This window comes from Physella acuta, unplaced genomic scaffold, assembly GCF_028476545.2.
Source record: "Physella acuta isolate Inbredline_101_S28 unplaced genomic scaffold, ASM2847654v3 ptg000484l, whole genome shotgun sequence".
NCBI lineage: Eukaryota > Metazoa > Mollusca > Gastropoda > Physidae > Physella > Physella acuta.
This window is the reverse complement of record NW_026732003.1, coordinates 23,815-36,076: the sequence shown is the minus strand read 5'-3', so window position 1 is coordinate 36,076 and position 12,262 is coordinate 23,815. Positions and strand designations below refer to the sequence as shown.

Genomic DNA, 12,262 nt, shown 5'->3' with positions numbered 1-12,262 from the left:
CACCGTATAGAACTAGACTACCCATATTAAGCTCCAAAAGAAGCTTGGTGAAAACAGGATGGCCGTCCGATTTTGAAGCTGCTCTGCGCTTTATAAAAAGCACAATAAACGATAAGATGACACTTAGATTAAAGTAAATTATAGTTCTGAATCTTGATACATTAAAAGTGATATTCGGAAATTAAGAGCCAGACAGTCAACATGATATTTCAATTTAAGTCCAAGAAAATAAATTTCCTCAAACGATGGAACATTACTAAATTTTCGCGCAGTTTAGCGAAATTGAATTTAAGTATTTACGTCATCTTACAAAGCGCGATAGCCTACTGGTGCTCTAACGCGGCCTATGCTAATTGCTGCCAACAATAGAAATACAATGTTTATATCCGTTCACATGCTGTAGAGTAAATAAACATGGTGCATATAATATATCCTCTTACATTTGATCCCCACCCTCACTTTCCACTCCAAAATTGTAATGCCTTAGGCCTTTAGACATTACATTATTTTATTTAAACGTGTTTGGAATTTAATGAAAGAAATAATAAGTAATTATAAAAATGTACATTTTAGTAGGGCCTAGAGAAGTTATAAATTATGAAATCGTGTGCTCAAAAACTCAAAATCATTAGAATCTATATTTAATTTTGCAATCAGCTGAGGCCTAGGCTGCGTTTACTACTTTTTGAACCATGCGCGCTCATCTGAAAATTCAGAACATGTCCTATGTTTTCGCTCAGCGGGAGAAGACTAAAAAGAACACAAAAAGGGGCGTGGTTTTGTGCCCTGCGACTCAGAAGATGTTCCATATACCCGTAACATGTTTAGTATACACTTTAGTAGGTCAAGTCTAGTATACATGTCCCGTAACATGTTTAGTATACACTTTAGTAAGTCAAGTCTAGTATAAGTGTAAACGCGGTGTTAAATTTAAATTAAAAAATTTAACATCCCACCTCAAGTAATAAAACCATAACTTCAGCTGCTACAACATTATTGGCTTGATTTAACACCAGTAAGACAATATCAGAACGGTCGCATGAGAAGAATTTTTTTTTTAGTAATTTAGAGCAACACATCCATTTTTGGTGGGGACCGTAGACATGTCTACGTGAGCTATTCTCTGTTCCAAACAAGAAATCTTCAGAGCCATTTGCAGCACTTAGCCAAGTTGACACTCAAAACAACCATCAAAATATACCATTATGTAAAAATAATCTGACAAAAACTTCCATTAATATATTCTTAAAATATGTATTTTATGCTTTTAAAAAGGAGCTAAATATACGTCACAGTTGACCAAAATAAGCACATTTTTATTTCATGTACCAATTATCGGAATAAGCACTTCAGAATCGATTAACACATTGCATATTTATAAAATTCATAGCTTGTTTTTAATTTGTGAGGCAATACTATTTTTCTAAAAACATGATTTGTTTTTTTTAGTTAAGAGAGAAATGAAATACACTATGGATACGATGGGTTACAATAATCGTTGACTAAATCAAACCAGGATCGTCTGCTGGATGCCTGATTGACCTGCAGCACCCAGGGCTCCCTGTGAGCATTATGACGCCTACATTTGTTTTAAAGAATATCATACAGTAATGACACTGTGGCACACAACATTCAATGATTAAAGAAATCAGGAGCCGTAACAATGGATCCTGGAACTTTAATGTATCAATAATGAAGGGCGATCAAAGGAAATGTTTAACGTATCTCATATAATAAAATGTGAATGTAAAACAATATCAATATGCATGAACAGAAGTGAACTGAAAGAGGCAAGAATTAATATTTAGTTAAGGTTACAAATTGACTTTTGTGGACGCGTATGGACTTTTATAAGGGAAATAAGTAGATTTTTGTGGGGGGAGGGAGGGGGGGTTCCAAAATCCAAAAAAATTGTGGACGTCATAAATGGATGACCCCTATGGCTCATGAAAAAGGTATCAAGCCACTAAACTCAGAGGAACACTTTATTGTTGATGAGGAAAAAAAAATGTGATTTTATAAAATATGTCTTATGAGTACCTTTAGTTTACCTTCTCAAAAATAATAAATTCAACACTTAAACTATGTGATAATTAATATTTAAGAAGTTATATTGAAATCGGCTCACGGCAACACGTGCAATAGTTAATTTTGAGAGAGAAAAAAGCTCATGAAAATGTGTCATTCAATACATCAGCAAAGAATGACCACAAGTAAAATGTGGCATAATAAAACATTTCCCCAAATGAAACTGATTAGCATAAGTTTGTATTTCGCATTTTTCTGTTTGTTAATTTTGACTTTCATATTTTCCGTGTGCTTTTTACTGGTCACCAATAAAATATACATATATAAAAAGGAAAGTAATCTAAATTAATTTATTTTCTTTGAGGCAACAGTTTGTTATGCAGAAAAATATCTGATGCTATCATCAGCTTTTAAAAACATCTATTTTAAAAAACAAAAAAAGAATAAAGAAAATCTTAGTTACATTTACTTAATGCTTAATTTGGTTGACAATTAAGTTTAATGACATTATGAAAGATTTTTGTTGTTATAGTGTCCTAACTTTTTTTTTTTAAACTCTTTACTTTCCTTTTTCACTGAAATTTTTCTTAGTTGTAGAGTCTGATGGATCTAAACAATGTATAATACTTTAATTTCAGTGGAGTAATAGAAATGTGGCTGGTAATGAGATTCTGTAGATACTGATGTAAGTGGGAAATAATAAGCTTTTAAAAATATTTTTTTATTACTGGTGGTCGATTTTCTATGACTTTTTTTTTAAAGGTCAGTATTTTAACTCGTTTTTATTAACTCAGCTTCGCGTTTGTTTGTTGTTAAAATTGACAACGAAAATTAGCCCACTTCTAATTGCTCTAGACATCTGAAATTCGGCATGCAGGCTATTTTCGCCTAACAATTTCAGATGCAATCATAAAAAATAGCAATTAGATACCTAAATTAGCTTAATTAAATTACGCCCCTAGGACCCTAAAATTGAGGACATGATTTCTCAAAAACGCATGTAAATTTATAAAGTACTAATAATATCCCGCACTTTTATACACATTTTATTAGGCGTTCACTTGGTGTGGGATGGAGTTGTCTAGCGGTAGAGAGCTGGACTGCTAACCCGTTAGTCTCGAGTTCGAATCCGAGTTCAAGTGAGTAGACCGTCCCTGAGTCCACCCAACTCTGATGGGTACCTAACTCCTGGTAGGGAAAGTAAAGGCGGCTGGGCATAGTGCTGACCACACTATCTCCTCATATGCCGAGGTCACAGAAACAAGTGAACTCTACTTCACTTGCCCCATAGACCGTCAGGTTTGAAAGAGAAACTTTTCACTTGGTGTGCAATTCTTTTTTTTTATTACCACGTTTTGTTTTTAATGTTTTACAGTGTAATGCTTAAGGTGGGTGGAGAATCGACAGTTAATCTGTTCGAGGAGGGATGGACGGTGGGCCAACTACCTAAAAGCATTCAAAAACCTGTTGATCCTTTTTATTTTGATAAAAAATCCTCTAAATTTTTATGTATTTAAAAACACTTAGTCAAGTCATACCTAATCAAGTCATTAGATAAAGTAGAAAATAAACTATATAAAAAACTTTTTAAAAACCACGTTTTTCATGTGTAGCAACGGACTAAAAAGGAGAAAATAAAATACTTAAAAAAACTTTTAAAAAAACCACGTTTTTCTTGTGGACTAAAAAGTAGAAAATAAATTTTTCTTCCGACCCTAGGGGATCTACCAATGACTGCTCGTAGATTTTGTGCTTCCTCGAGCTGTGCAGGTTCTTGTGATGACTGTTCATACATTTGATGACAAAAAACGTGTGTCGGGCAGATTTATGATTAAAGCGAAAAGCACACAACACACGAATTTTGGAAATTTGATGGTGAACGTACCCACGTTTTTTGTCATCAAATGTATGAACAGTCATTTTCTACTTTTTAGTCCACAAGAAAAACGTGGTTTTTTAAAATGTTTTTTTAAGTATTTTATTTTTTTTTAAATTACACTAATAAATTAGCTACATTTTTACCAATTAAAATCACTCTGCTATAAAATTTTCAATGATAATGCTTTTTGTTTTTAACAGTTCACTCTTATAATATGTGAATATTTTAAAATAGCTTGTATGAATATTGTTTTAACTGAAAATGGCATCAGCATTTAGCTTGTCCATGGTGGAAGGAAAAACTTTTGTATTGTCAAGGCAGTAAATGTTTAAAGTATCACTGAAATGTTCAAAAGCAATAATATGCATAACTAAATGTTTTTATAAATTAATTTTCTTTGGTATGAATGTTACCAAAATTATTGACGTCCATTACAAAATTACAATGAATGTGTATGAATTTTCATATCACAATAGACAATCAAATTTTATAAGCTCTTTTTAATTGCTTATTTGTTCTAGTCCCTTTCAAGATTTAACTTTGATCATGAAGCCATAAACAAGTTAATAAAAAGTCTAGTGACAATTTAAGCGCAATTTCCTTATGTTATCCATAACAATTTTTTATTTTTTGTGACCGAACGAAAGGATATTTTTAAAAACTTTCTTTGGCAATATTGTTCTAAATTATGGCAGGAATCGATTGGTAAATGTTTCAAGTCGCTAAGTGGTCTGGTTGCCGAGATATGGACCAAAAACTGCATTTGTTCGAGTTTTTTTGGCTTCGCCGGGAAATTCAGGAATGAATTCCGGGAATTTTTTTGGCCCACAATCATCCTTGGAACTTGCTTAACATATTTGCTTTTGGAACTAGTCCTCGATATTGCTTCGTTGAGGAGGAGATACGACTTAAAGCTGCGGACACACATCCATCCATCCATTCATACATCCAGAAATGACGAGTTAATAATCGCAATTGTCCGTATGGAAATTGCGCTAAAAAACAAGTTAGTAAATAGCTATGTATTTTAATTTTTACGCTATGCCAGACATGCCTACCCCTGTCAGCCAAAAGTAGGAACAGTCATGCCTAAAAAGTGGAATTTGAAGCAAAAAATGGGAACATACACGCGGACGCTACTTAACTAAGTCAAAAATAAAAATAACTAACTAAAAATTAGTCCAATATCATTAGTAGGCTTCTATTTATATATAACTAGTCTCTAGGCTACATTTAAATACTGCTTAATGTTAGCTTTCATTTTTTTAAAAATGTTAACCAGTATCCAGAGACCCCCCCACTCCCCAAATAATAACTATAGCTTTGACATAACATTATTGACTTTAATATTCCTGCCTTGTTAGGTTCTAGGCTATATGAACGATAAATGCTGAAGGCTTCGTAAGTAATTATAAGATATAAGTTAAGACATAGATCTATCTAGCAAAAATCCTAGTTACTTCTTACTAAGTGCTTCATAATAGTAGTAGTTACAACTTACAAGATAGATCTGTAACTGTATCTAGTAGATCTACTATATAGATCTAGAAATTAGCATGTTAGTCATGATTTTATTGTATTTTTCTCCCTACATAGTTTAAATCTACAATTCAATTGCAAATACTAAAAAGAACGTTCAGAAGTTAGATTGTCCACATTATCTATTAGTATATCTTTTAGTATTAGATGATACTTGTAAATATTGTAAACTAGGAAACGGAAACGTGTGCCAAATGGAGATCATCGCTATTCCCTGATCTTTTTTTCAATTCGATATATTACTTCTCTTTAGTAATTTTTTTTTCAAAAAGCGGAACAAACTTGATGAAAACAAGTGGCGAAACAGGACACAATTTTTTGTAAAAAAGCTGAACAATTCCACTTTTGGCAGGACGGTAGGCATGTATGCTATGCTGTCTTTAAATAAGTATTATGGTAACAATTCTTTCAATATTACCCAAGATAATGTAAAGTGAAAAAATCTTCAAACCAAAACTACTATAACAATCTTACCTTCAACCTGCTTTTTAACCTCCATCTGTATTTCTAGATTTCTTTGCTGCTGTTCAAGATATTGTCGAACAAACTCACTCTGTCCTGCTTTATTGTCTTGTTGAAGCTGTAAAAAGATGAATGAATGAAATTAACATACAAGAACGTTGAGACATGTAAATGATTGTATTTGACGTTAAAAAATCCATTTATATGGTATTTTCAAAAACTTTCAAATACTTTTACTTATATTTCATGTTTTCAAGTCTTTTTTAAATAAACAAAAAAAAAGTGTATGCTATACTATACTATAGAATCAAATGTTTTTCCAACTATTAAAATAATTTTTTAAAAGCTTACCGCTATATTGGGAGCTTTGCCTGAAAAAAAAAAGATAATTGTATTATTATATTTATAATTAAAGAAACTGCTGTACTAATAATAAGCTAAAACTAAGATACATATCTACCTTAAATAAAACATGAAACAGCTATCCCACAATATCAGGATTTAAGAAGATTGATTTGTTTATTTTAGTCTTTTATGGCTTATCACTTATTTACACAACAGTATTTATTTAACAAAATGTAAATGAATGCAAGTTAAGAACCAGTTGGACCTAAGGTTTAACTGATAAAATAAACAGTTTTGTTTAAACAAAAGAGATTAAATAGCACTTGAAAAATGGAATTAGTTTTCATCATGACCTGATAGACCTAGGACCCACTACTCTGTCTAGCTTGCATATTTTCTACAAATATTAAAGCTTGGATCAGAACTAAAAGGTGTTGAATTCCCCATTATGAGCTGCTAATTATTATAAGAGAGGAAGTAGAGTTCACTTGTTTCTATTACAGAAAATAAGATGATTATAATGCTGATTATAATACTCTACAAAAAATAATTAATAGTTTTAATTTTTAAATATTTACCTTCAAGTTCATCTCCAGAAGATTGTGCTGCATCTTGCTGCAACTTTTCAAGAAGTAATTGCTGAAAATACATTATGGTTAATATTAGAAAAATATGTAACTCTTTCAATTCAGTTATCACTTAAATAAAATTTTCACACATAAATGTTATCATTTCTTTTTTAGTTGAATTTTACATTGATGGAGTACTAGGGTGTATCTTTAGTTATATTCTGACATTTTATTTCATTGGTGTTTTGTTCTCTGCAGTAAGAACTTTAGAAGTTTTTAATGCTGATTTAAGTGCAAATGATTTCCAAATGTCAAACAGTTTAATTCATTATCAGTATGGTGGAATAATTTTCAATATTAACCATTAATGTCCCGTAACGCCCGCTGCCGCCCGACACCGTTAATGTCCCGTAACGCCCGCTGCCGCCCGCTTACAATACGCATAGAAAAATTAAATTTGTTTCATTAAAATTTGGCCTACAAATCCTAATTTTTAACTAAACAGGAAGTCGGATGGTTTCAGCATCCTTTTCCGGTCTTGTAATTTCAATGGCGCTTTTGAAAGATAAAAAATAATAGTTTCTTTCTATCTCGAAATTTTCGACTCATCTGTCGTATTTTTAGTAGATTTAATATTAAAAATAAAAAAAATTAATGCCTCTAAACGTATCTAGGCATGTATTTTATGAATGATATATGTTTAACATAACCAAATTGATATTTAACTGTTAAATTCGATGCATAGTTGTTAAGACAAAAATAAATAAAGTTGACTACCGAAAATGACCTGTTTTGAATTTTCTCAGACATTTTTTATTTTTATACTGTAATTTTACCGAATATAATATATTCTATTTAATACTGTTGGAAAGCCAGGTTTATTCCCAACATTAAGCAGTACTTTTTATCTTAATTTTCAATTTCATTTAGACAAAAACAAATATTTTGTGAAACTATTCACTTGATCATACAGAGTTATGCTCCTTACATTGGGCCGTCATGGGTGGAGTTTTGGTAGAATGAATGGGACATTAATGGTTAATAGGTTCTTCAAATGATAAATAAGTTTTTAAAATAATTTATTTTTGAAGGTGGGTAATCTCACAATTTAGCATTGAATTTTATACAGTAATGTTTGCTAAATTTTGTAAACATTAGTTACTGCAAACCAGTTTATTTGACTGATGAAATATAAATAAAGTAGTTGTGTACTACTTAAAGCTTTTAAGTTTAATTGACATAAAAGAAAAACAGAAGTATGCAGAAAATTAGCATCAATTTGTAAATATAAATAATAAAGTGAAGTGTGGTAACAATTTGTTTTTAAAGGAATACAGAAAAAAAACTTGTAAATTTGAAAAGTTAGTAGTGCTAAATAAATATAAATTACATCCTCTATTCTGATACATATCAAGTGATTATTTAGCAAAAATACTAAATCAGATATTTTTAAAAGTTACTTAATTAAAAAGAGTAAAACTATAAAAGCTTAACAAATTTTGAAATGCTCTGTAATAAAAAGAAGAGAGTCCCTAATAGTAATAAAATATGGTTTACAGTACTTCAAGCGTACGTCGCAAACGGTGTGACAAAATGTAGGCCATAGTCTTGACGTTATTTATATTTTTTTACTGCAAAACCGTTGCAGAATAATAACCGATGCTATATCATAAGATGACACTAAAGTTGTTTGGGGATGTCTCCCTTAGCATAGGATCTGTATTTGAAAAAGACTCTAGCTGCAAATGAGTTAATTGCAAGTGTCTTGGTAAAATGCAAGACGTGAAACGGCAAGGCTGTAAAATATGATCTGCACACGAAAACAGCCAGTCATGTGAGATTTTTGCCTTGCATTTTACCCCAACCAGATTTGAAGGTTTGGTTGGAGTAAATAGCACCGAAATCTGCTGAACATTATACCACACCCGAATTTTTACATGATGCAGAATTTTTAAACACATTTCGTATTGTTATAACGTAGCTACTCGCAGAAAACGTATTTCAAGTCCAATTAATCTAATGTTTAAATTTTTTAAAACCGCAGTTGAAATTCATCGATGCCTGAACAACTTATTTTTACTTTCTCGATGATTGAACTCCTTTCTTAATATCATTTTATACAATCTAGTTTGAAAAAGCCAGAAATTCCACTTTGAAAATTAGTTATTTTATGTAAAAATGTAGCCTACTTTAATTTTATATCACACAAAATTTACTGCTGTTATTTTTCAGTTAGACCTACATTCTTAAGGGGATAAGCGCGGCAAAAAGACACAAAATTTCTTGTTTTTCGTCATGATGGGTTTCTTGCACTTTTGGATACTTTGTCAATTTTTGTATTAAGAAAATAATAACTTTAAATAGAAAAACAAGTAATTAAAAAAAGTCTAGTGACAATTTTAGCGCAATTTCCTTGTGTTATCTAAAAATAGCTCTGTCGTAGCGTAAATCAAGAGCAGGGTTAGTAAAACCATTGGTTAGTTATTAAAACGTTTTTTATTTTAAAAAATTTCAGTATTTTACATGTTTTATTTACAATAGAGTAACATGACTAAAAACCATTGCGCGCCCAGCTACCGAACGTGACGTCGCAGCCATTGAACGTGATGGCGCAGCTATTGAACGTGATGACGCGTGTGGTGTGGTTGCATAAAATGCCTATTAATTCGGTCCAAATTGTAATTAATTCAAAAAATTTTTTGTGACCAAACGAAAAGATATTTTTAAAAACTTTCTTCGGCAATATTGTTCTAAATTATGGCAGGAATCGATTGGTACATGTTTCAAGTCGCTAAGTGGTCTGGTTGCCAAGATATGGGCCAAAAACGGCATTTTTTCGAGGTTTTTTGGCTTTTCCGGGAAATCCATGAAAGAAACCCGGAATTTTTATGGCCTATGTTCATCCTCGTAACTTGCTTAACATAATTGCTTTTGGAACTAGTCCTCGATATTGCTTCGTTGAGGAGGAGATACGACTTAAAGCTGCGGACACACATCCATCCATCCATCCATCCATTCCCAGAAAAGTTAATAAACGCAATTCTCCAGAATGGAAATTGCGCTAAAAAAATGTAGGTGTTTAAATTACCATTTTTATGACCCTATTAATTAAAAAAATAATAAATTTTTCCCAATCTTACACACTCTATATGAAAAGTTTTATATCCATCATCATATTGTATTTGGCACCATTGGAAAGCTGGATTTCTCTTGTGTTTGATAATCTTAATTTCCATCATCTCAGAAACATCCAACGCTTACAATCAGCTTTACAGTTTACACATATATGGTATTTTCTTGACCTACTTTTCGTTACTTTTGGCTGTTTTTCTCAGTTCGAAGGTTTTTAACACTATAAAGCCTACTACTTTTTAATTTATTTAACAATGCCCACCATATTTTCAGCAATTGTTCTTGATGCAAAAATACAACTTTTGTCACGAGAGAATTGTGATGGCTTTCATAGAAAAAAGTATTTGGTAATTAATATGCAAATTTTGAAACTTTTGAACACTAAAAATGGTACGATTTTGTAGACTTTGTAAAATTCTTACTTTTAGCTATTTAAAAAAGTTTTCGTGAAAAAAGTTTTAATATATACTAAAATATAAGCAGTTTAAATTTGATTGCTATAGGTGCATAAATAAAAAAGCCTTAACATTGTTTAAAGTATCAAAAAATTCAAAATGGCCGAGGTTTTTTGGGGTTTCCATGACAACCAAAATACTTTTTTTGCTGTTTAATACTTACTTTTATATGCCAAACATGATAAAAGTATTTAAAAGGCTTTAGATATTAAATTGTAAAAAATAGGAAAAAAATGCGCCTATCCCCTTAATATCTTCACTTAAAAGTAAGTCTATAATTAAATGTTGTCATACTATAAAAGAAATTTAGACCCATTTGTTACGCTATGTTGCATGCCTGGTAATAGGCCATAAGCTTATGTGAACTCACAATTACTAAAAGTACCTTTTTCTTAATATTTGGTTTGGGGGAAAAATAAAAGTGTTGTTCCTAACAAATAATACTAGATCTATGACACATGCCTTAATCTCCTACCTCGCAGGGACACCGGAGGGAAAAACAAAACTGATGTGCATGGCAATGTCTGATTGTCATGTTTATAATTGTTATGATGTTTGATACAGGCCTAACGGTACTAATATCTAAAATAATGTTAACTTAGAGTGACCCTTGACAGAATCTGCCCATTTGTCTTGCTGACAACAAAACGTGAGCAAGCGGTCAAAGGTCTAACGATGTTTTTTTTAAGAATTGGCATATTTTAATATTATTAAAAACCTACATCGACAAAAAATTAAAAACCTCAATTGTCCATTGCTATTTACTACTCGTAATTTCGCAGTTATGAGTCACAATTTCTTCTTCCATTTTACCTCCTCGTCATTTTGAGTTTTGCATTTTACCAAGACCCTAAAAAACCATCACCATGAGATAAGTTTCTGACAACTTTTCATCTCATGGTTGAAACATCATCACTTAACCGTTTTGGCTTAAAGTTTAGCTTTAAGTTGAAAGTGCAGTGTGCCTCCTGGCCTCAAACAACTGTTGAGTTGGTCTCTCTCTGAGCCCTAACCAAAACAATATTTTTTGCTAACTTAAAAAATCCAGGGCCTGCAGTTTACTCACTGTAGTAATCTAAACTCCCGCCGAACATTAGAGTTTCTAGATCTTGATTCTAGATCTAAATCTAGATCTATATTTAGACATGAAAACTAGATCTATAGTCTCTAGAATCTAGATCTAGATTCTAGATTCTTGTCTAAAATCGAATCTTTTTGAATAGGGGGCCTACATTTCTTTTTTTTAGTAATTTTTTTTTTACCCAAAAAAAAGTGGCCAAAAGAAAACATTCTTTTTTAATTATAACAAGCTTAAATAAGAACATACAGCTTTTAAACGCTCTGTAAGTTGTGTCTTGCTTCCACTCTTTGAAAGACCTCTTTTCTCCAATTCTCGCTTAATATCTGTAACTTTAAGTTCGGTAACAGGCGTTCCTTTAAGAGTTATATTATTTAAGGAGTCCTCCTCGGACGCCATTTTCAATCTGAACAACGCGAATATCGGTTGTTCTCGGAGTATTTGTAAACAATTTCAAAGTTATTTACATGAATAACTTTTTTATTACACTAGATACAAATTGATTTAATTTAATAAGGACGAATATTTTAAATGTAATGATATAAAATACTATTTGCTGTTTAAACTTAAATAAAGTCGGTAATTTCCGGAAAAATTTAATTGTGGCTAAGTAGCTTATGGCCTACTTTCACGGTATCCCGTGATTCAAAAGCAAACAGACATGATTTTACAAGATTGTGTTCGGCCAAACGATTTTTTTAAAAACTAGACCTAGATCTACACATCTAGATGTTTATTAAATCACACTTTATACATTTGCAATTAGATTTAAATC

At 31.5% G+C, this 12,262-nt stretch overlaps 1 protein-coding gene across 3 annotated transcripts in view; it reads right to left on the bottom strand.

Annotated features, from left to right (window-relative positions):
• The window catches only part of LOC131944178 (apoptotic chromatin condensation inducer in the nucleus), a 34,389-nt gene extending 22,472 nt beyond the window's left edge, over window positions 1-11,917 (bottom strand). For all 3 annotated transcript variants that reach the window (XM_059304704.1, XM_059304706.1, XM_059304705.1), the window contains exons 1-4: window positions 11,737-11,917; window positions 6,832-6,892; window positions 6,260-6,279; window positions 5,921-6,026 (exon numbers count right to left, since the gene is read on the bottom strand). In XM_059304704.1, the coding sequence (XP_059160687.1) occupies window positions 5,921-6,026; window positions 6,260-6,279; window positions 6,832-6,892; window positions 11,737-11,886 (337 nt within the window). In that variant the 5' untranslated portion in view covers window positions 11,887-11,917. The remainder of the gene's footprint in view (window positions 1-5,920; window positions 6,027-6,259; window positions 6,280-6,831; window positions 6,893-11,736) is intronic.
• Between the last annotated feature and the right edge of the window lie 345 nt (window positions 11,918-12,262).